At 38.2% G+C, this 22,946-nt stretch overlaps 1 protein-coding gene across 11 annotated transcripts in view; it reads right to left on the bottom strand.

Annotated features, from left to right (window-relative positions):
* The window catches only part of CYLD (CYLD lysine 63 deubiquitinase), a 65,209-nt gene extending 43,103 nt beyond the window's left edge, over positions 1-22,106 (bottom strand). The window contains exons 1-5 of one of the 11 annotated variants that reach the window (XM_032255700.1): positions 22,037-22,106; positions 21,318-21,397; positions 13,495-14,149; positions 12,303-12,605; positions 9,858-9,963 (exon numbers count right to left, since the gene is read on the bottom strand). In XM_032255700.1, coding sequence (XP_032111591.1) covers positions 9,858-9,963; positions 12,303-12,605; positions 13,495-13,998 — 913 coding nt within the window. In that variant the 5' untranslated portion in view covers positions 13,999-14,149; positions 21,318-21,397; positions 22,037-22,106. Of the gene's footprint in view, positions 1-9,857; positions 9,964-12,302; positions 12,606-13,494; positions 14,150-21,317; positions 21,475-21,940 lie in introns of those variants that run through there. The other 10 variants (XM_032255704.1, XM_032255707.1, XM_032255709.1 and 7 more) reach the window with 10 other exon arrangements.
* Between the last annotated feature and the right edge of the window lie 840 nt (positions 22,107-22,946).

Raw genomic sequence — 22,946 nt, 5'->3', positions numbered from 1 at the left:
CATAAATAATGAAAGAAATTTTATTTTACAAGTGATTCCCCCATAGCCATCCAGCAAGTTAACATTATAAAATGAGCATAACTCCTAGAATTTGCTTAGGACAGGGTGTCTCAAGTTCAATTCTACTGAGGTTCTGAACCAGATAATTCTGTGTTGTGCAGGGCTGCCCTGTGTACCATAGGAAGTTTAGCAGCATCTCTGGCCTCCACCCATTAGGGGACAGTAGTACTCTTAAAGCAGATGTGGCAATCAAAAATCTCCAGGCACTGCCAAATGTCCCCAGGAGACAAAAGCATGTCAGGCTGAAAACTAAGGGCTCAGACCTAAAAAATGCACTAGTTACACAGTAAAAATAATAGTGTATTAGTATATCTAGAAAGAATTAAGAAAGCCAAAAGTTGGTCCTTTGAAAAAATGAAAGTGAGAAACCACTGGTAAGATTGGTGAGGAATATAAGAAAGCACAAATGATTAACATTTTGGATGAAAATAGGAACATAAGTGCAGATGCTGCTGAGGTTGAACAGAAAATTAAGAGGCTTTTATAAACAAAACAATGTCCAAAGCTTCGAAAACAAATTAAATGGATACATTTATAAAAAATAAAACTGACAAAAGAAAATCAAAAACAAATAGAAATGTTAAAGGATATTTCATCGGTAGCTAAACATTTCCACAAAAAGAAGCTTTGCCAAATACTCAAGGAATAGGTGATTCTAATCTTACATAAACTCTTTCAAATAACAAAATAAAAGAAACCTTTCCCAGGTGCTTTATGGGACAAGCATGACTTTGATTCCAAAACCAGACAGGGACAGCTAAGAGGGAAAAAGGATAGGCCAATATCTCTTTTAAACAGAGGTTTTTAAAACAGCATGCAAATACTAGCAAACTGGACCAAGCAAAATATGAATCATGAGGAGATTAGGTTTATATTAGGGATGTAAGGTTGATTCAATATTAGCAAGTCAGCAGATTGAAAGACAATAGGATTATATCAGTAGAGAATAGGGGTTGATAAAATTCAACATCAATTCATGATAAAACTGTTAGAAAACTAGGAACAGTAGGTAACTCTCTAACCTGATAAATGACAATACAACAAAACTCTATAGCAAACATCACACTTAATAATGAAATGTTGAAAGCATTTTCTTTAAGGTCAGGAAAAAAGGCCAAGTTGCTTTCCATCACTATTTCTATTCAATGTTGTATTTAGAGGTACTAGCTAGGACAGTAAACAACCATTTTTAAAAAATAATTCAAAAAAAGAGGCAAAACTACTATTATGTGCAAACAATAATGACTGAATATTTTTAAAGTAACCCACAGATAAACTGTGAATAAGACATTTTAGTAAGACTGTTTGTAACAAAAATTAGTACACAAAAGTCAATTGAAATTGACTTCGTTCCCATTAGGATGGCTAGAATTAAAAGTCAGATAATAACAAGTATTGACAAGGACAAAGAAATCAAAACCCTTAAACACTGCTAGTAGGAATGTAAAATGGTGTGGCTGCTTTGGGAAATAGTCTGGCAGTTCCACAAATGATTAAACATGGAGTTATCATATGACCCAGCAATTCCACTCCCAGATATAAACCCAAGAGAAACGAAAGTATATGTCCAAACAACAACTTGTACATGCATGTTTTTAGTAGCATTATTCATTGTAGCCAAAAGGTGAAAAAACCCCAAATATTTATCTACCAATGAATAAACAAAATGTGATGTATCCATACAATGGAATATTATTCTGCCTTAGGAAGGAAGGAAACTCTGACGTATGCTGCAATATGGAGGAACCTTGAAAACATGCTAAGTGAAAAACGTCAAAGACCACACATAATGTGATTCCATTTAAATGAAATGTCCAGAAAAGGCAAACATACAGAGACAGAAAGTAGACTGGTGGTTACTTACAACTAACAAGGATGAAGTGTTTGGGGAGTGATCACTAAGGGGTACAGCATTTCTTTTTGAGGTGATGAAAATGGTCTAAACTTGTCTTGACAATTGCACATATCTGTAAATGCATTAAAATGCATTGATTTGTATACTCTGAGTGAATTATAAATTACATCTCAATAAAGCTGTTTTCTTAAAAAAAAATGCAATTGTATTTCCACACAGCACAACACAGTTAGAAAATATGCTTTATTTTACAATGTATCAAAAGGCATTTAAGCTCTTCATGGAGAAAATTATAAAATTTTACTAAAAGAAAAATAAATGAAAGGCTATACAATGTTCATATGCTAGAAGTTTTAGTATCATAGAAATGTCAATTCTCCTTCAATTGTTCTACAGATTAACTGCAATTCCAAAATCCTAACAGAACTCTCTTAGAGTATTTGAGAAGCTGCTACTTAAACTTACAACAAAGTCCAAGGGCTAAGAATAGCCAAGACACTCATCATGAAAAAGAACAATGGAAATGTACTCTCACAGCTACCAAGACTTCTAACGCTATGGATAGGCTTTAGTGTAGGGAAACAACAGGGCCCAGAAAGATCCACACGTATACATCTGGAAACTTGATTTATACACAGCAAGCATGGAAGGTCAAATTGGATATCTGTACCCATATTTCATATCCTGCACAAAACCAAATCCAAGTGAAACACTTAAATGTGAAAATGCAAAACTATCAAGAAGACAACTATTTTGAAAACAATATAGAATAGGAAAATTCAAAACAACAGTGAGAGGATACTAGCATTAATAATATTAAAACACATTATAAAGAATCACACGTGGAAGCAGAGTGTGAAAAGATGAACAATGGGGGGACTCAAAGGGGTGGTGAGGGGTGGATGATGGGAGGCTGCATGGTGGGTACAGTGTACATTGCTCCAGTGATGGATGTGCTGAAGGCCCTGACCTTACCACAGTGTAATATACCAGTGTAGCTGTAGCAAAATTGTACTTGTACCCCATGAATATATACAGTTTTTAAAAAATCATTAAGAACAATGTGGGTATTTGAGCCTGGGGAGATAAAATAGAAAGTCCATAAATACACCAAAATACATATAGAAATTTAGTATGATGAAAGTGGCCTCTCAAACCAATAAAGATGGCCTTTTTTAATAAATGATACTAAGACAACTGGGTATCTTCTACCTGTGGAAAAAATTAAAAGTAGCTCAATTGGATCTATATTTCACATTATATACCACATAAAACAGAAATGGGTCGAAGAGATAGATAGATAGATAGATAGATAGAGATAGATAGAAAGAAAGAATGATATGTACTAAAACCACAGAGTACTAGAAGAAAACACAGGGAAATTCCTTTATAACCTTAGAGTAACTCAAAATCCAGAAGCTATTGGAACAAAAATGATAAATACAATGGCCTAAAAAGTTTTTAAATCCCGTATGGCAAAAAGCACCAAAGTCAAAAGACATCACACTAAGTGAAATGATCAGATACAAAGGACAAATGTATGATTCCACGAATATGAGATACCCAGAATAGGCAAAGTCATATGGACAGAGAGCAGAGATCAGAGATGACCAGAGGCTGGAGGGGGAGAGGGACGGGGAGCTATTTCTTCATGGGTATGGAGTTTCTATTTGTGATCATGAATACGGTTTCTGGAAATAGATAGTGGTGATGGTTGCACAATTGCAAACATACTTAATGCCACTGAATTATACACTTAAAAACTGCTAAAATGGTACATCTTGTTATATAGATTTTACCACAGTAAAAAGAAATAAGGATGACCAGATATAAGCAATTAAAAAAAAAAAGACAAATGACAAATGAGGGTGGAAGACTGGGCAATATTTGCACCTCACATCATGAAAGAGTTTGCCTCCCTAACACATGAAGAAATCAGTGAGAAAAAAGACCAATAACCTAACCCGACTTAAAAATAGGCACAGATGCAAACACTTCACAGAAAGAAACTGCTTTTAATTATATGCAAAGATGTTCAACATCACTCAACAGAAGAAATGCAAATTTCTATTTGTAAATGTATTATATACACTGATATATATTTTTTATCTATCAGATTAGGGAAAAAAAACACTTTCATGGGAAAGCTGTAAGTTATCCTTGTATTCTACTGACAGAAATATAAATTGTTTTATCCACTACTGAAAGCAATTAGCAATATCTAGAACAATACCAATGCATAAACCCTTTCGTCAAACAACTGCGCTTCTGGGAATTTATCCTACAGACATGCTAGCACATGTGAGAAACAGTGATGTGCAGGTTACAGTAACATTGTGTGGAATATCAGAAAGTCAGAACCAACCCAAATATCCATCTATAGGAAACTGGTTAGGTTATAGAATTGTTTTCCATACAATGGAAAATTATACACTATAAAAAACAAGAAAATCTCTTCACAAATATACAAAGAGTTCTAAGACATAAAATGAAGAGAATAAAGCAAACGGCAGCATGGTATATCCAGTACACTTCTTGTATTAAAAGGGAAGGGGGAATATGAATATTTATATTTTATAAAGAAACACTGGAAAGATATATAAGATTAAAAACTGTGACTAGTGAGAAACAAAAGATGGAGTGAGCAGGCAACTGAGGCAGAGGAGATAAAAATGGAAATGAGATTTTTTATTGTACTTTTAAATTTTGATTTGAGATACATGAATGCATTTCTTACTAAAATTGTTTTAGTAACTCGATAGAGGTTTCTAATTTAAGGGTATATATGTATTAGTTAAAACCCAAATAAATCCATATGTATTTCATTATATGTGTGACTTCTATCTGAAATGAAAAAGAAAACCGCAAATGCTTGTCTCTAGTTAATTAGATGCACACTAAAGAATTTAGGAGGAAGTGAACTGACATCTGCAACTTCATGTGAAATGCACAAAAAAACATGATGGCTTAGTACATAAATAAAATGATGGCCAGATACATGATAAAGCAAGTAAAATGCTGATTATAGGATCTACATAGTATGCATAAAGATGCTCAATATAAAATTTTCAGTTTTTCTGTTTAAATTTTCATAATAAAACATTAAAATAATTTTATTAAAATTATAAAACTAGAGAACTCATGAGTCAATAAATGAGCGACTCAACAGAAAAACAGGCAAAAAACATACATGTTTAATAGAGGACACAAATGTCGTATAAACATATAAAAGTCTGTTCGATCCTACTCATAACTTTAAAACCACCTTGAGATACCATTTCTCAGCTGTCCAATTGGCAAAAAATTTTAATCAGTGCCAAGTGTTGAAGAGGAGGTGGAAACACCATAAAACCTAAGTGTCCATTAATATGACAATGGGCACCAAATTGTGGGATAGTCACACAAGGAAATACACTGTGAAGCAGTGAGAGTGAACAAACTATTCATACCCTGGTCCACAGAAAAGAATCTCAAAATATATTTTAAGTAACTGATGCAAGTGATTTAAAAATCAGTAAGATTTTAACTACATTAAGTTCAAAAGCAGGATAAACTAAATAGTATATTGTTTAGTTATAGAGATATAATTAAATTATAAAAAGCAAGAAAATAATTAGTGAAAAAAAATCAGAATACTGGTCACCCATAGGGAGAGACTGCAATTATAACAAAGACAAGGTATGCAGGTGGTTTTTAAGGTACTTCTAGTATTCTGTTTCTTAACCTAGATGGTCGGTTTCATGAGTCTTCATTATTATTCTTAATATATGTTGTTATATACACTTTTGCAAATACATTCCACAATAAAAAGTTTCTTTTTTGAGATGGAGTCTCACTCTATCACCCAGGCTGGAGTGCAATGGTGAGATCTCAGCTTACTGCAACCTCCACCTCCCAAGTGATTCTCCTGCCTCAGCCTCCCAAGGTTCAAGCAATTCTCCTGCCTCAGCCTCCCAAGTAGCTGGGACTACAGATGCCTGCCACCATGCCCAGCTAATTTTTGTATTTTTAGTAGAGATGGGAGTTTCGCCACGTTGGTCAAGCTGGTCTCGAACTCCTGACCTAACGTGATCTACCCACCTTGGTGTCCCAAAGTGCTGGGATTACAGGTGGGAGCCCCTGCACCCAACCAAATGTTGCTTAAATATGAAAATGATCAGCACATTGCCCATTTTTAAGGATTAAAGATGAATTCTTATAATAACATAAACATTCAACTGAAATTATTTAACAGATGTCTCAATTTTAACATGATCAAAACCAAGATTCTGACTTCTAACTCCCACTCCCCCACATATGCCCTTCCTGTTGTCTTGTCCACCTGGGTAAATTGCTTCTCCAACCTACCAGTTGCTCAGTCCAAACCTTGGAATTATCCTTGATTCCGTTCTCTCTCAGTCAAACCTCACACCCAACCCATCTACAAATCTTGTTAGTGATCTTTACATTATATCCAAAATCCTTCACTTCTCACCATCCGCTTCATGCCACCCCAGTCCCAGCCACCACTGTCTCTCACGTGGATAACTACAGCCATCTCCTTCCTGGTCTCCCTGTTTCTGTCCTCTGTCTAGTTTATTCTTAACAGGCAGCTGGAGAGATCATTTTAAAATGCAAATTAGGGTGAGTTGCCCTTTGTTAAAAACCCACCTATAGCTCCCCACCTCTGTCACTGTGAAAGCCAAGAATCCGCACAGCAGCCCACTTAGCACTACCTGTTTGAGCTTCCACTGCGGCTCCTACCACTTTCTCCCTCACTCCATCTGCTGCAGCCACAGTCAGCTCTTCACATTGCTCAAGCTGGCCATGCTGGCTGCAGCCTTAGGCTCTCCTGTGGAATCCACATGTTATCTCCCAAGCTTCCTTCATGTCAACAGCTCAAACATCACCTTATTAGAAGGTTCATCAAAACTACCCTATAAGAAATTGAAAAATCCCACCCTACAACCTGGGGCTCCCTTCCCCCTCACCTTGTTTATCATTCTCCATCTTATATATCATGTAATTGATCATACACATTACATATTTACTGTCTCTACTCACTGGAATGAAAACTCCACACGAGAAGAATTTTTACCAGTTTTGCTTCCTAGTATATCCCCATCATCTAGGTAAGGGCTTAATAATATCTGAATGAAGGAATGGCTTTTTATTAAACTGTTTTTAAAACCATAAGCATTTATTATGATATTTAAAAGTATTTTAATTCATAAAATAATAAATCGTAATCTCTCCATTAACAATCATGAAAAAGTAAAGTAAATTTTGCCAAATAAAGTATCAAGCACATATATGCTTTTTCCTGAATGTAAACCATTTGTTTCAAAGGGAAGCAAAAACCAGAATAACTAGAAATTCAATTTGCAAAAAATTAAAAATTGACTTAAATCAAGTAAAGCAAAGTAAAATTGAAATAAAGCTATAATTTGAATCCTATATCTCCAACTAAATTAATGTGTTCTTGCTGTAAAGCTCAAAACTAAAGCAGAAAGCATGCCCTAACTTGAAAAACAAGCATTGGTTACTTGCCCCAGCAACAGGAAAACAGGAAGGGCAAACAGTGCAGGCTAAAAGGAACCTTAAGAATCATCTAGTATTAGCCCCTTCATTTTTAGAACAAAAGAAACTGAGGACCTGAAATGACTTGAAAAAAAAGAAAACAATTTAGTATACTTATTCATTTGTGATCCTTGCTATAGCAAAATTCAGCTTTTATAGAATTAGAGGCAAAATATATCTCCATGGAAACAATATTCCCAGGTATCATGTGAAACTGAGAAGTATGGTTTTCTATGCAGGTCTTCACATCCTAAATATACAGGCAGGATTTGGGGTGGAGAGGTACTGAAAAGAGCACAGCTTTCTAATCAGACAAGTCTGGATTTGAGTTCTGGCTCTACCATTTACTCTGATATTGGCAATTTTTGTCCATCCGAGCCTCAGCTTTTTATCAGAAAATGGGAATCATTAAGACCTATATTATAAGTTTGTTATGAATGTAAAAAAGTGTAAGTAATTAACTCAGGGCCTAGTACCTTCTTGGCTACAGTCTGCCTGCAGGCCTTCTGACATTTTAATCACAGTTGCATAGTGCTCAATAAGAATCACCATCTCTGACTGCCACTGTTGGCTTTGTTGCACTAGCCTGTATCACAGAGAGTTCCCCTAACAGCAGGGCAATGAAACTGTTGATGTTGCTATCAACAGAAACTGTCAATTACCTGACAGCAGCCACTAGGTGCTACTTGTTTGAGGCAAAATAGAAGATTGCTTGAGGCTTCTTCTAAATGTAAAGTTGAGAAATCTATTTCTGACTAGAGTCCTGACCCCTGATTAATCACCCCTTCTCAAAACTAGAAGAGATCTCACAGGTCATCCAGCAAGAATCTTCTCCACAGTACATTCGATTAGATTAGATGACCAATTTCTGTGTAAAAGCTTCTAGTTTAAACAAGCTCTTACTCAGGTGGCAGTTGATTACATTTTCCGATCCTTCTAATTGCCAGCAAGGGCTTTTCCCCCAACCCTTAGAATGGACAGGTGATGGAAAAGTGAATGAAAACATATGAATGCCACCCTTATATACTTCTGGAAACAAAAATCTTGATTATTTTCATTTGAGGGTAACAAAGCATATCCTATTTAATAACAATTTCATAATATAAAAGTCAAGTTCTAAAATACATTTTGAAGCTCATAATTATGTTTTCAAAACAAAATATACATTAGAAAATTTGCCTTATAGATGGATCAAAGACTTAAATCTAAGACCTAAAACTATAAAGATTCTAGAAGATAACATTGGAAAAACCCTTCTAGACACTGGCTTAGGCAAAGACTTCATGACCAAGAACCTGAAAGCAAATGTAACAAAAATGATAAATAGATGAGACTTAATTAAACTAAAAGGTTTACTGCAAAGCAAAAGAAATAATCAGCAGAGTGGGAGAAAATCTTCATAATCTATACATCCTACAAAGGACTAATATCCAGAATCTACAAAGAACTCAAACAAATCAGCAAGTATAAAACAAACAATCCCATCAAAAAACGGGCTAAGGACATTAGCCCGCTTTTAGACAATTCTCAAAAGAAGATATACAAATGGCCAAAAAGCACATGGGAAACAGCTCAGCATCACCAAATCAGGAAAATGCAAATCAAAACCACAATGTGATACCACCTCACTCCTGCAAGAATGGCCATAATCAAAAAATAAAAAAATAATACATGTTGGCGTGGGTGTGGTGAAAAGGCAACACTTGCACACTGTTGGGAATATAAACTAGTATGGCCACTATGGAAAACAGTGTGGAGATTCCTTAAAGAATAAAAGTAGCTCTACCATTTGATCCAGCAATCCCACTACTAGGAATGTACCCAAAGGAAAAGAAGTTATTATAGGAAAAAGACACTTGCACATGCACGTTTACAGCAGCACAATTTGCAATTGCAAAAATATGGAACCCTCCCAAATGCCCATCAATCAACAAGTGGATAAAGAAAATGTGTTATATACAGATACCAAGGAACACTACTCAGCCATAAAAAGGAACAAAATAATGGCATTCACAGCAACCTGGATGGAACTGAAGGCTACTATTCCATGTGAAGTACAACAATTCAGGAATGGAAAACCAAACACTGTATGTTCTTGCTCATATGTAGGAGCTAAGCTATGAGGATGCAAAGGCATAAGAATGATACACTGGATTTTGGGGACTCAGGGAAAAAGAACAGGGGGTGGCAAGGGGTAAAAGACTACACACTGGGTACAGTGCACACTTCTCAGGTGATGGGTGCACCAAAATCTCAGAAATCACCATTAAAGATTAATGTAGCCAAACACTACCTGTTCCCCAAAAACCTACTGAAATAAAAAAATAAAAAATTTTTCAGAAACACTTGCCTTATAAATGTATAAAACATAAAGAAAACATACCTGGGATGATATCATTGATGTGCAATAGAATTGTACTTTCAACACACGCAAAACTACAAAGCTGCACTCCATCGAATCTTCCATCCCAGTTCCCAATAGGGTTATCCTAGAAGTTAAATAAACATTAAAATCCTTCTCAATGAAATGTAAATGTGAAAGTCTGTATTTTCCATAAAGAATCCTCCAAAATATTTTACATTGGTAAATGTTAACAATTTTACCTAAAGGAAAGAAAGAATATATTAGGAATAGTTGCCATAGTAATAAGGTTTTGCTTTTTTCGTTTGTTTGTTCATTTTATTCTTCAGGAAAATGAGATCCAAGAATAACCAAGTTATAGTAAACCCCTAGATAAGCAAAGAATCAGAAGCGTTTTTCATATTTTACTGAACAATAAATACTAGTCTATGGAATAACACTCATTTGAGGTTTCAAAAGACAACATTTTGCATAGGAAGAGTCATTAACAATATATTATTTCACCCAGATACCTGCCTCTAACTAGTCCTAGGCTCTTCATACTCCCTGAGCACTTAAATAGTCGTTCTGAACTTCTGTATGCCTTTCTTTACAAAAAAAGTCTATTTTCTCCTTGTTCCTTTGACATTTTATGGACATATGGGAATCTTCTCCAGGATCGAGATGTTTATATTTAATTATTTGATATTCTAATATAGCACCAATTGGCACTGTGCTGTTCAGGGAACTACGTCAGTAGATGGGCCAGTCAGACAACTGCCCTGGACACCGATGTGCATGGCATGCTAAAATGTCCCTGGAAATAGAACATGAATAGAAGAGATAACAAAGTTTGAAATAGAAGAAATATCTCTTTGAATAGAAGAGATAAAGAAAGTTCTAGCATTTGCCAGAACTTTCTTCTCAAGGAGTATAATAGAAATGTTTGGAACGAATGTCTGCACAAGTCAACTATGGGACAGATGGAGGCAGAGAGAGAAACTGTCAGGGCAAACCTTTAGGTAGCCTGCCCCGGGTAAACAAGCTGACCCCAGACCGCCATCTAAAGGCAAGGCCTAAACCCTAAACAGCTTCTGCCAAGTTTGAGGCCCAAGAACCTGACACAAGGGGAGACCAACCCCGATAACCAGCGGCCCACTTTCTCCAATCTTCCCTCCATGCAGGCCACAATTCTCCTTGAAATAAATACTGAATTAATATTTAAAGAATATTGGTTAAAAGGGGTGCTTTATTGTCAGCTATCGTGAGGGGCATATATGTTTTGCTCTGGTTCTAACTTTTCACATATTAAAAGTAAATGTTTAGTAACTAACCAATGAGTAACAAATAGAATTTCCTAGAATTGCAAGCACAGGAAACATTACGCTAGAACATTACCTTACCAACAACCAAAAGGTATACCTGAATGGATAAAAATGATGACTAATCATCCCCATCGTGAGTACAAGAGACTACTACTCACGTCCCCTCCTAACTCATTCTACTACTCAATAATTCCGTATGAATTTCCTTTTTTATACATAACAAAGTCTTGCCCATATGTTCAATGTGTGATAAAAATGCTCCAGCCTTTTTCTTCTCATTCTCTCAATGCTGCAGGTATTATTTAACTCACCACACTGGAATGGATCCATTATTAACAAGTATGATTATAAAGAAACATTAAAAATAAGTGACACAAGCTTAGGTCAAATATTCTAAGATTCCACTCTTATGAGGAACCTAGAACAAGCAAATTCACAGATACAGAAAGCAGAAGAAACTGTGGTTAGCAGAGGTTGGGGAAAGTGGGCAGTTACTGTTTAACAGGAACAGGGTTTCAGTTTGGGATGATGAAAAAGTTCCAGAGATGAATAGAGGTGACAGTACAACAATGTGAATATATTTAATGCTTCTGCACGCACACTTAAAAGTGCTTAAAATGGTAAATTTTATGTTATGTATATTTTACCACAATTAAAAAAGGTTTTTCAAATGAATGACATCCTATGAGAATATTCTAATTGTCTATTACTCAAAATCAATGTGGTTTTCCTCTACCCAGATATTTTCTATAAATGATTTTTATACTACTTATTAAAATCAGATCGGCCAATAAAATCGTGTAGAAAATTATTAAAAAACATAGGTTACCCCAAAAAACTTTTTCAAAATAAAGAAAAATAAGACATCATGTAATATATTTGGGTTTTGTTTTGTTTTGTGTATTGGTCAGCTACAATAAGGCAGATTTAAAGATTGAGAAGATTTTTCTAGCTTATTCAAATCAGAAAAAAGTAAATGTAATTCTATATGTAGACCCCTGTTCTATTTCAATGCTCCTTTACCAAACATAAATTAGAACATGCTCTTTAAAGTACTCCAAATTAGATCATTTTGAATATTCAAAGTGTTCAATTTGCAAGTAAATTGGTACTAAAACTAATACATATATTCACAAAGATATTTAATACAAAATTTTCTTACCATGTCCACACCAACAAAATATCCTAAGCTCTCTTTTCCTGGCAAAACATCACAGAATATAACTGTTCCAGATTCTATTGTTTTTCCAACCTTCAAAGAAACTCTGGAGTTTATTTCCAAAGGAGGAAGTTCGACCTGCATCGTGTCCACTGGACCTGCATAATCACTTTCCAACGCAGTATCGTCGTCTTCTATGAGTTCCAGCTTGTCCAATGCAACAAACACACCACAATCTTCATCACACTGAAAAAGCTGTTTCCCTTGATACACCCCGTCAGTGAAACCTTGGCCACGACCTTCTTCCTAGTTTTTAAGAGAGAGGAGAAAAAAATAGATATAGAAAGATGATTCATAAGAAAAAGGGTTCACTTTAGAGATTGCAGGAAAATCACTCTGGGAAAATTCTAAATGATTCATATATAAGAAATATAGTTATTAGCAGTTTCTGTTGGATTTAGGGTGTTTAAAAAGTAAGAAAGAGCTGTATCTGATGCTGAAATAAAATTATCTGATAATTTCAAATCATAACTCTATTGTGAGGAAGCTAGGCCGAATTCCATGTTGTAATTCTAATATTAATTTGGTTATAAAAAGAAAATGTTACTTTAAAATAACAGTAATGCTAGCTCCATTCATTAAGCCAGCCACTGTGCTAAATCCTGTATCTATGTACCACAAAAACACTACAAGTCATATACCATCAACATCATTGTACAGGTAAGGATGCAGACTTAGAGAAGTTAAGCAGCTTTGTTAAATAATCTGGCAACCCGGCTAGTAAATGGTTTAACTGGGATTCAAATTCCCAATTTTTTTACAATCATGCCTTTTAAAAAAAATAAATCAAGAAGCAAAGAAGGCATGCAATTTTATTTGCAAAAGTGTCAAAATATGATTGACATTTAAGTTCTTGAGAATGAATATTAAGCCTGGAAATGTATCACGGAGTTCTTGGGTCTCCTTCCAACAGAAATAAACTCCAAAGTGATTTTCACACATATCGTCAGGGACAACCATAAGCAAGTTTTGGATTATGGATTCATCAGCAAGGATGATGAATATTAAAAATTACAGAAGACTCTTGGGAAAATTTGTTTTGTATTTAAAGAAGAAAAATACGTATGTGCATACAAATACACACAGACACACAAACACAAACACACACACCACTAAAGTGGTTTATCAAACTTACCAGCAATTCAACTCCAAAGAATATTCCAGACACTGTCCTCTCTGCTAACAGGGGTCCTCTGAAGCGCACAACGCCAGGAAATTTTTCTTCCCCAGATCTCAGCTGTACTTTCACAGGGCAGCCAACGTCTATTTGGAGGCCTTTACTTAGTCTGTTTCGGTTTTTAAACAGGCTGAACCTCTCCTCACAATTGGTAATTGCCAAAAGTAACTCTGTGAACTTTTCGTTTATCTCTACAACATCCTTTTCATCAACAAACAGAACTGCATGAGGTTGCTCTAGAATTTTTAATCCAATCTGATTTTTCTTGCCTTTTGCAGAAGGAATCCTTGAATGCCCCACAGAACGATCTTGAACATACTGTCCTATGCTTCCCTTCGGTACTTTAAGGAGTTTTTGTGTTTGTTTGTCTGTAACGCTGCACTCTTGAAGAAGCAAATAAAAAATCCGCTCTTCCCAGTAGGGCGAGGTAACTTTTTCTTGGCTCCATAAGCCTGAACTCATTGTGATATTAAATTCAAAATACTAACTCAAAAAAAGGAAATTACTAATAACTTTGTCATAAAACCACAAAAGATAAATTCAGTGGAAGTCCCAAAGCATGTTTTCAGCAATGTAGTGTCCATGCTGTAAAAAAGAAAGCAAATCAAAATGCCTGGTGAAGAAGCAAAAATACACTTTAGACTTCATTCTACACGACTTAAAATTAAGGTTGAAGATTTTAAATTTTTCATTTAACCAGTAAACACATACACACAAATGAAGTATTTCCAAAAAATATCTAAAAGGGCTAAAAGCCATACAGCATATTACTTTTATCTACTGTAACTGTGCATATTTAATTAATGAAATCCAACTGTAAATACTTCCAAAGACAACACAATAATGTTTACTTCCAAGAACCATATACAATCAGATTCTAGTAAAAACTTTTAAAGGTTACCCTTATACATACTCTTACATTCTATGTTTTTAAATGTATTTGTATGTATTTATTTATTTTGAGTTGGGGTCTCACTCTTATTGCCCAGGCAGGAATGCAGTGACACAATCATGGCTAACTGCAGCCTTTACATCCCAGGCTCAAGTGATCCTCCTGCCTCAGCCTCCTGAGCAGCTGGGATTATAGGCACATGTCACCACACCCAGCTAAGCTTTCTATTTTTTGTAGAGACAGGGTCTCACTATGTTGGCTAAGCTGGTCTTGAACTCCTGGCCTCCCAACATGCTGGGATTACAGTCATAAGCCACCAGGCCCAGCCCATATTCAGCCACTAACAAACTTAAAAAGTAGCATTTGGGCATTTGGGCTGGTTCCTGGATAAAGAAAATATGGCACATATACACCATGGAATACTATGCAGCCATAAAAAAGGATGAGTTCATGTCCTTTGCAGGGACATGGATGAAGCTGAAAACCATCATTCTCAGCAAACTGACACAAGAACAGAAAACTAAATACCACATTTTCTCACTCATAAGTGGGTGCTGAACAATGAGAACACATGGACACAGGGAGGGGAGCATCACATACGAGGGCCTGTTGGGGGGACTAGGGGAGGGATAGCAGGGGTTGGGTGGGATTGGGGAGGGCTAACATTAGGAGAAATACCTAACATTGATGACAGGGGGATGGATGCAGCAAACCACCATGGCACGTGTATAACTTATGTAACAATCCGGCACGATCTGCACATGTACCCCAGAACTTAAAGTATAATTTTTTTAAAAAATGTAGCATTTGGGGCTGGGCTCTGTGGCTCATGCCTGTAAATGATAGCTATGATATGGCCATATTTTGATAATGGAACATTTTCCCTCTGACTCAACTTCATTTTACATATTTTGTCCATAGATGGGCAATGTTCATCACATTAATCGTAGTTATCATCTAATTTCTCAAATCACAAATATCAGACATTATGATTATATTAAAGATATTTTTAAAATCAATTTTGTAGCATCAAAACATCTACTACATAGCAAGGGAATATCATGACATAACTGCATTATAATTTATTTCTATGACTTCTTTTTCAGCTTCAAATTTTCATTTATTTCATTAATTTATTTATTTTCCAAACAGGGTCTCACTCTGTCACCCAGGCTTGAGTACAGTGGTGGGATCACAGCTCACTGCAGCTTCAAACTCCTGGGCTGAAGTGATCCTCCCACCTCAGCCTTCAAGGTTCTGGGATTACAGTCATGAGCAACAGTACCTGGTCCTCATTTAAAATTTTTACTAGAATAATAATCTTTCCAATGAAGCAGCCTCATTCTCAAACCTATTTGAACTGATGATTTAAAAACTACACAATTTCATTAATTCAAACTGAGACTTTACTTCATTATTTTAATTAATTTTTTGCCAAAAACAGTGATTCCTAGGTTTCCCTGTCATAAGAATGTGGCTACCTGGTTTCCAAATACAATATTTATTTCATCCTTCCTTGAGCTAGAGGGATCCATTTCCATTATACTGGGTAATGGCTGTAATTGAGAGCACTATCATATTTATTTTATTCTAGCAATTAAAAAATAAATACTCCTAAAACGAAAGAACGAAATTTTAGATTTAATCACTTTATAATCAAACAACCTGGCAAATCTATACAGAGGAACATTTCTTTTAGAAAGCACTGTTAGATAATGAAGTTTTCCACAATAGTAGGGTTTTTAAAAGTCTCTCCCTCTACAAGCCAGCAGGAGACATGTGGTTTGGCCAAGACAGGCTGCAGGTTAGGCGCCCTCTTCACACCAACATTACTGAAATATCTACAGAACACTCCGTGAGGGTAAAGGCAGAGGCAGCATAAAGGGGTTCTCCTTTTTCCTTCGTCTTTGTTGTGTGTTTGTTTTGATTCCACTTGAGGGCACTGTCTACTTCAGCAAGAATGGGATCAATTTATATTTGCTACTTATATAAGACACCTGTGGAAACAACTATCTTGACAGTCTATAAACAAAATTCATAAAAGCTGCCCAAACAGCTACCCAACCCCTCAACTTGGTTCTATTCCTTTAAAGGTCCAAAATGAAGTGTTTGTTCGTTTTGACCAAAATGCTTTTAACATGTCAACACTTTCCACAAGAAAATGTCCTTATTTTTTTTCTTGATCATTGATTTACCATTATGACTGTAAATTATTTTGCATAACTCTTGATCTGCAAGGCTCTTTGTTATTTTGTTAAAGGCTCTACCTTATGCATCCTGAGCTCACAAATGCTCTCTACAGATCTACTGTCTAGAGTTTTCCCTTGCAATCAGCCATTTTCTGTGGTTTCCTGCTGTATGCATTTGACTCCTTTTACGGCCTTGTTGCTTTCCAACTTACTGCTTTGAATCAGTTCTGAGAAGCCAGGTGGTGAAATATGTTTGAGTATTTGAAAAAACAAAGTCACGATAGTGAAAAGAGGAATGCAGACATTCAGAATGCGTCTTCAGGAGTAAAGGACACGTGGGCTCTATTGAAATAGAGATTTTGGTCACTCCCAGAAGGTTAAGATAGTCAAAAAGCAACTGCCAAAAAAATGAGCTGTTGTTTTGGTTCTCTTTAAAATATGTTTAGATTTTTTGGGCCAAAACATTTTTTGATAAAGGTAAAGCAATTCTATTTTGAAAAGAAATTCTTTTTAAAAAATGCCTAAAAATAATGTCTTCAAATATTACAATCAGAAACTTCCTTGAATCTCAATAATTGCTTATATACCAAGAGCTCCTATTCTATTGGTCTTCTAGCTTAACAATTCATGTCACAATTTAAAATAAAAATCATTAGTGCTAATAACCTATTATTAAGACAAAAATGAATTACTAAATGTAATGCATTAGGACACTATTATAAATAAATTTGATTATAAACTTGCTGTCTGAAATCATTTAAGGGAGAGAATCCACAGTAAAAATTGATATAACTGCTAGGTTTTTACAAACGTTTGAGGGTAATAAACAATAGCTTTCAAGTACCATATTTTAAAGTAAACTCCACAAGGAGTGGCAAACTTTTTCCTTTCATCAGCACAAGTGGAAATGAGCTTAGACTTAGTAACAGGATGGGTCATGGCAGATAACTAGAACAGTCAAAGTACAAGTTATCAAATATTTAAGAAGCATTATCCAAAAATAAAGGATGCAGCCTCTCCTCTTTCAGAAAGAACAGATTAAGAACAGGTTTGAAACTATCATATTAAAAATTGATTCTCTTCACTGCAACTGATAGAAAAAGTTGAATGGGAAACTTGATGGCTTGAGTCTAGAGATAAGGCAATAAACTAAATGATCATTAATATTCTCAGCAGTGAGGTAGCTCATGCCTGGAATCCCCAGCACTTTGGGAAGCCAAGGTGGGTGGACTGCTTGAGCCCAGGAGTTCAAGACCAGCCTGTGCAACATAGTGAAACCCCATCTCTACAAAAAGTACAAAAGTTAGCCAGGTGTGATGATGTGTGTCTGTAGTCCCAGCTACTTGGGAGGGTGAGGTGGGAGGATGGCTTCAGCCCTAGAGGGTGGGGCTGCAGCAAGCCATGATCGCACAACTGCACTTCAACCTGGGTGAAAAAGCAAGACCCTCTCTCCCTCTCTCTCGATCTCTCTCTCTCTCACTCTCTCTTTCACACACACACACACACTACATATATATATATATATAAATATATATATTTATTTATTTATTTTATGTACTCAAAATACCACTATTACAATAGAAATATACTAACATACGTTTCTCCCCACTGTAAAAGTGAATATAACACCAACATTGTACTTTCACTGGGATGTGCACAGTCGTTAAATAGTTAAAGTCTTAGGTACCCCAAGCATTAAAAAGTGACTCAACACAATATGAAGGGAAAGATCTAAATCACATTATAAATGAGTTATTTATCAATCTAGAAGGTTTGTTTGTTAGTTTGGTATTGTTTATGCTTTCAGCATGGAGTTAAATACTAAAAACTACATCTGGGCTAGGCACCGTGGCTCACTCCTGTAATCCTAGCATTCTGGAGGCTGAGGTGGGAGGATCCCTTAAGCCCCAGAGTTCAAGGCTTTACTGAGCTGTGATAGCGTTACTGCAGTCCAGTCTGAATGACAGAATGAGAGCCTGTCCCAAAAGGAAAAAAAAAAAAGGAAGAGAAAATTAGCCAGGTGTGGTGGTGTGTATAGGTATGTGGTCCCAGCTACTCGGGGAGCTGCTCAGGAGGATGGGAGGATCACTAGAGCCCAGGACGTCCAGGCTGAAGTGAGTTATGGCCACACCACTGCACTCCAGCCTGAGTGACAGAGCAAGACCTTATCTCAGAATCACATACACACACACAAACACACACACACACACACACACACACACACACACACACACACCAATCTACTTTCTACATTCACTCAGCTTCTGCCTGAACAGTAAAACAACCGAAGGAAAAAGCAGCACTGCTAAATTCAAAGTCACCGTAGGGCAGGTGGGGGAGAGGGGTCAGTGTGAAGGGAGAAATTTTCATTTGTATTCTCTTACTACTTTGCAGGTTGAATCACTTTAAGCGAGTAGATAACAAATGACTCATCTAAATACTATCTTACTTCAGGCTGGATAACTGTGTGATTATGTACATCCTGGTAATAAATACTGAATGAAAATTACCAAAGAGTTGAAACACAATAATATGTTTAACCCTAAAGCCATGTTGAACAGAAGGCCTTTCCTTTGAGGACATTGAAGAAGAACAGTTCAGGGTCACATAGATTTGAAAACAGTTCTGGTTATTTGAGCTTGCTGAGAGTCTGGATTCTGAGTAAAGGGAAACTTAATTGTATTAAGATGAAGTCATTAAACCACGATGTGGGTTGGAAGGCACAAATATTTATCAATTTTCCATGAAGGCAATGGAAAGATGATCATGAAATAAGTTTTACATGAAAACCTTAAAGATTACAATTACCACATTCTGTAAGGCAACATACAGTACAAATGAACATCGGTTGCTACAGAAAACTGACAACGGTTAACTTATCCAGAAAATAGAGTGTGTTTCTGATTCTCAAGTTATCAGGTTATATTGTTCATAAGCATCTCACAAAGACAGATCCAATGCAAGAGCTTTTTCCATCTCCTGAGATATTCTGCTTGTTTTGAAAACCACAGGAAGCTATCTATATTAGAATAAAAATCACAATACTTAACTCTGTCCCTAATTATAAAAGGCAAAGAGGTACGAAGGTCAGCGTGACCACCAAGGAAAGAAGACATGTGGGCCTTTTTCCAAAAGCTTTTAGATAGCTAGAATGATTGCCCTTTTAAAAAAGAACACCTCTCACTAAAAGACAAAGTTGTTATATTCCTAAACAGCTAAAGAATAGGGATACAGAAATTCCATGGCCAGAAAAGAGACTGAGTCAGTTTTAGTTTTCCTCAATGACTAACTTGTGCTACAAGCACACATTCCCTAATATAAGTGGGATTTATACGGTTAAAAGAAAAAAAGAAAAAAGCCTGGCTCCCACATCTGCATGTTCCCACCAGAACCAGGAATATTGCTGTCTCTCTAATGTTAAACATAGCCACTCTACTGCCAAACTGTGAATTCCCCAAGTCCTTCATTTTTATATTATCCAGTGCCCACACTAGAGCCTGGCATATGCTAGGCACTGAATACGGAGAAATGAATGAAGGACTCAAATGGTAACAGTGAAAACAAAATTGCATTTCCTCCTTCTGTTTAAGGGATTAAACAAAGAGAAAGAGAAAAGAAAAAGACTCAGGAATTGGGAGTATTTAATGATTTTTGCCTAAAACTTCACTAATTTTCTGGATAAAATGAAGTCATGGTAAACCACTTCATTGTTATACACATAAGAAGAAACAAATATGGAAAATGTCACAATTATGAAACCAGGTTGTTTTGAGGTTTGACACTATACCCTCATTAGCATGTATGATGCTTATAAATCCTCTACAACCAATGTAAAAAAATAAAAAAACTAAGATCATAGTGTGAAAATCAGGAACAAAATACTATAGTTTGATAAAGAGCATAATTATTCCTTTCTCCTTGTGTTGAAGGCTTCCTTAAATCAAACAAAACCACAGTTTACGTGGCCCAGACTACAAAAATCATTGGTGCTTAATGTTTGTTGTTGCTTTATATAACAAGCCTTATCTGCTTCTCACAAAAGTTACCACCCAAAGGAAGATTTATTTGCAAGAGTACTATAAAATTTTGCAGCAGAATATTAGAGAATGTTCTGGGTGTTCTCGACGTTCAGAGTATATGAACTTCAATAAGAATTTCCAGCAAATCATTTCTCCTAATACTGTTGTAGTTCAAATCCACCCACTGCTCAGTGGGGAATGGGAGGCTAAATTCTTAAGGCCATTCAATCTACTTGGGGCATGAGGGGGTGTGTAGAAAGCCAACAATCGAATGAACACCCTCTCAAGGCTTGGGTGCCTCTCTGAAAGTCAATGATTGCAAAATGAACAGTATTATTAAGATCCCTAATTAGCCCAAATTCAAAGGCTAGGTAGGCATGCTCCTTAGCTGAGCTAAGGATACAACTTTCCAGGAAAAACTGGGGAGAGGATGGTGGTAGGGATGATGGGGGCTGGAAGATTGAAAGGCCACAGGCTTGGTAGCTGGAAGATGACAACTATCCTAAAACATGTAAATGTCAAGGGGTGGAAGAAAAATGATGCCAAGTACATGAATAACCAGGCAGCTGACCCAGCTGAGAACCAAACTCAACAGCATCTTCCTCAAGATTTGATGACTTCCTCCCCCGAGCCCCCCCTCATTCATCGTTAGCATAAAAGAAAAACATAAAGAAAGAATACCTGTCACAACGAGGCGCACCTTTCAACTAAAGAACTCCGGGTGGCTGTGTAGAACCATCCTCACCCTGGAAAGGTTGAAACTGAAAGAAAAAACAGAACACGCCATTAACGAGGCCAGAACCCCGACCGAGATTCCTGGACCGGAGCCACCAACACCCCCAAAACCAATCGGTGCTTACGCCCCGCGGCGCAGACCGGAGGAATCACAGCCCCGGGCTCCCAAGGCCAACCGTGGCCGTCGGGACCCGCCAGCGGCCTGTGCCTCAGTCTCCCCATCTGTAAATGGGGTGGGGGAGAGGAGGGGGGCTGCGTCCCGCGCGGCTCCCGCTTCAAGTCCCCTCTCCTCTGGGGGTCCCGACGGCGGCAACCACGCACGCTCCCCGGACTCAGAGCCCTCCCGGGAAGCCTCGGGGGGGTGGGGAAGTCCCGGGGGTGGGGAAGCCCGGGCTGACGTAAGCGGGCTCGGCACCCCCCGGGCCCGGCCGGCTCGGGCCCGGGCAACTAACGGGTCGGCGCCGAGGGCCCGATGGTCGCCGCGGCGGCTCCGGGAGCCCAGAGGCCGGGCGGCTGTGCAGAGGGGATCGGGCCGCCAGCCGCCCGCAGCCCGCCGCCCGCTCACTCACTCGCCTCCAGCGGCGGGGCGTAGCCCTTCGCTCCGGCTCCCAAGCCCGCGTCCCGGGCCGGCCCCGGAGCCCCACACCCACCGCCCTAGTATTTACCTCCGACGCTCGGCCCCCGCGCAGCCGAACCTGCTACCTGGGCCCGCCCCCACCTGCCCCGCCTCCGAACCGCCCAGGGGAGAGGGAGGGAGCGGGGGCGGAGGGGGGAGCCGCCGCGCTAGCCAATCGCAGGCCGAACTGCGCTCTTGAGCGGGCCCTGATTGGGCCTCCCTGTGACAGACCTTCCTCCAATGGCTGCCAGCCCGGCGCCGACCGAAGGGACTTTCCGCTCGGTCAAGCTCGGTGGAGCCAAAGGGAAAGCGGAGGGGCGGGGCGGAGAAGAGTGGGGAAGGAGGCGGGGAGCTCGAGCTGATTGGGCCAAAGGGCGCGGGTGCCGCGTCACCATTGGCTGATGCCGGAACTGGGGCGGGGCGCTGTGCTGCTCCCAGCTCCGCCTCCCGTGCTTCTCCCTTAGCTGTCAAAACTGTAGACGCTTAGGTTTGGACTAGGTTGGGAGACCAGACAAAGGTTGGGAACAGGATTCCAGGATGCCGTGAGAAAGCAAAGCTTTAGAATCAGACCTCAGTTTGAATCTTTGGCTCTTTCATTCAGTGGCCGCGTGACCCAGGGAAGTCACAACCGCGCTGAGCCTCAATGTCCTCATCTGTAAAATGGAGATCATAGTATCGGTTGTCTTACAGGATGGAGGCAAAATACCGAGTTAAAGTTCCTGGCACGCAGTAGCAGCTCAGGAAAAGTTCATCTCTTCCTCCCCCGCAGATTCAGCCTGGGACGCTTGCTGTTTCTGAACCTCTATTGCCACCTATCCCAGTTTGGAGGGAATTCTCCCAAGGATGGTGAAGAAGGGATTTCCACACGCCGCCTCACTCAGCCCCGCACCCCTGGCCACCAGCCAGGACTTAGGGTGTAGTTAAGGATCTTTCAATTAGAAGGGAGGCTTCTGATTCCC

This window comes from Sapajus apella, unplaced genomic scaffold (assembly GCF_009761245.1).
Source record: "Sapajus apella isolate SASKATOON/1434 unplaced genomic scaffold, GSC_monkey_1.0 scaffold90, whole genome shotgun sequence".
NCBI classification, from domain to species: Eukaryota; Metazoa; Chordata; class Mammalia; order Primates; family Cebidae; genus Sapajus; species Sapajus apella.
Note: the sequence above shows the minus strand (reverse complement) of the source record. Positions and strands in the feature narration are given on the sequence as shown.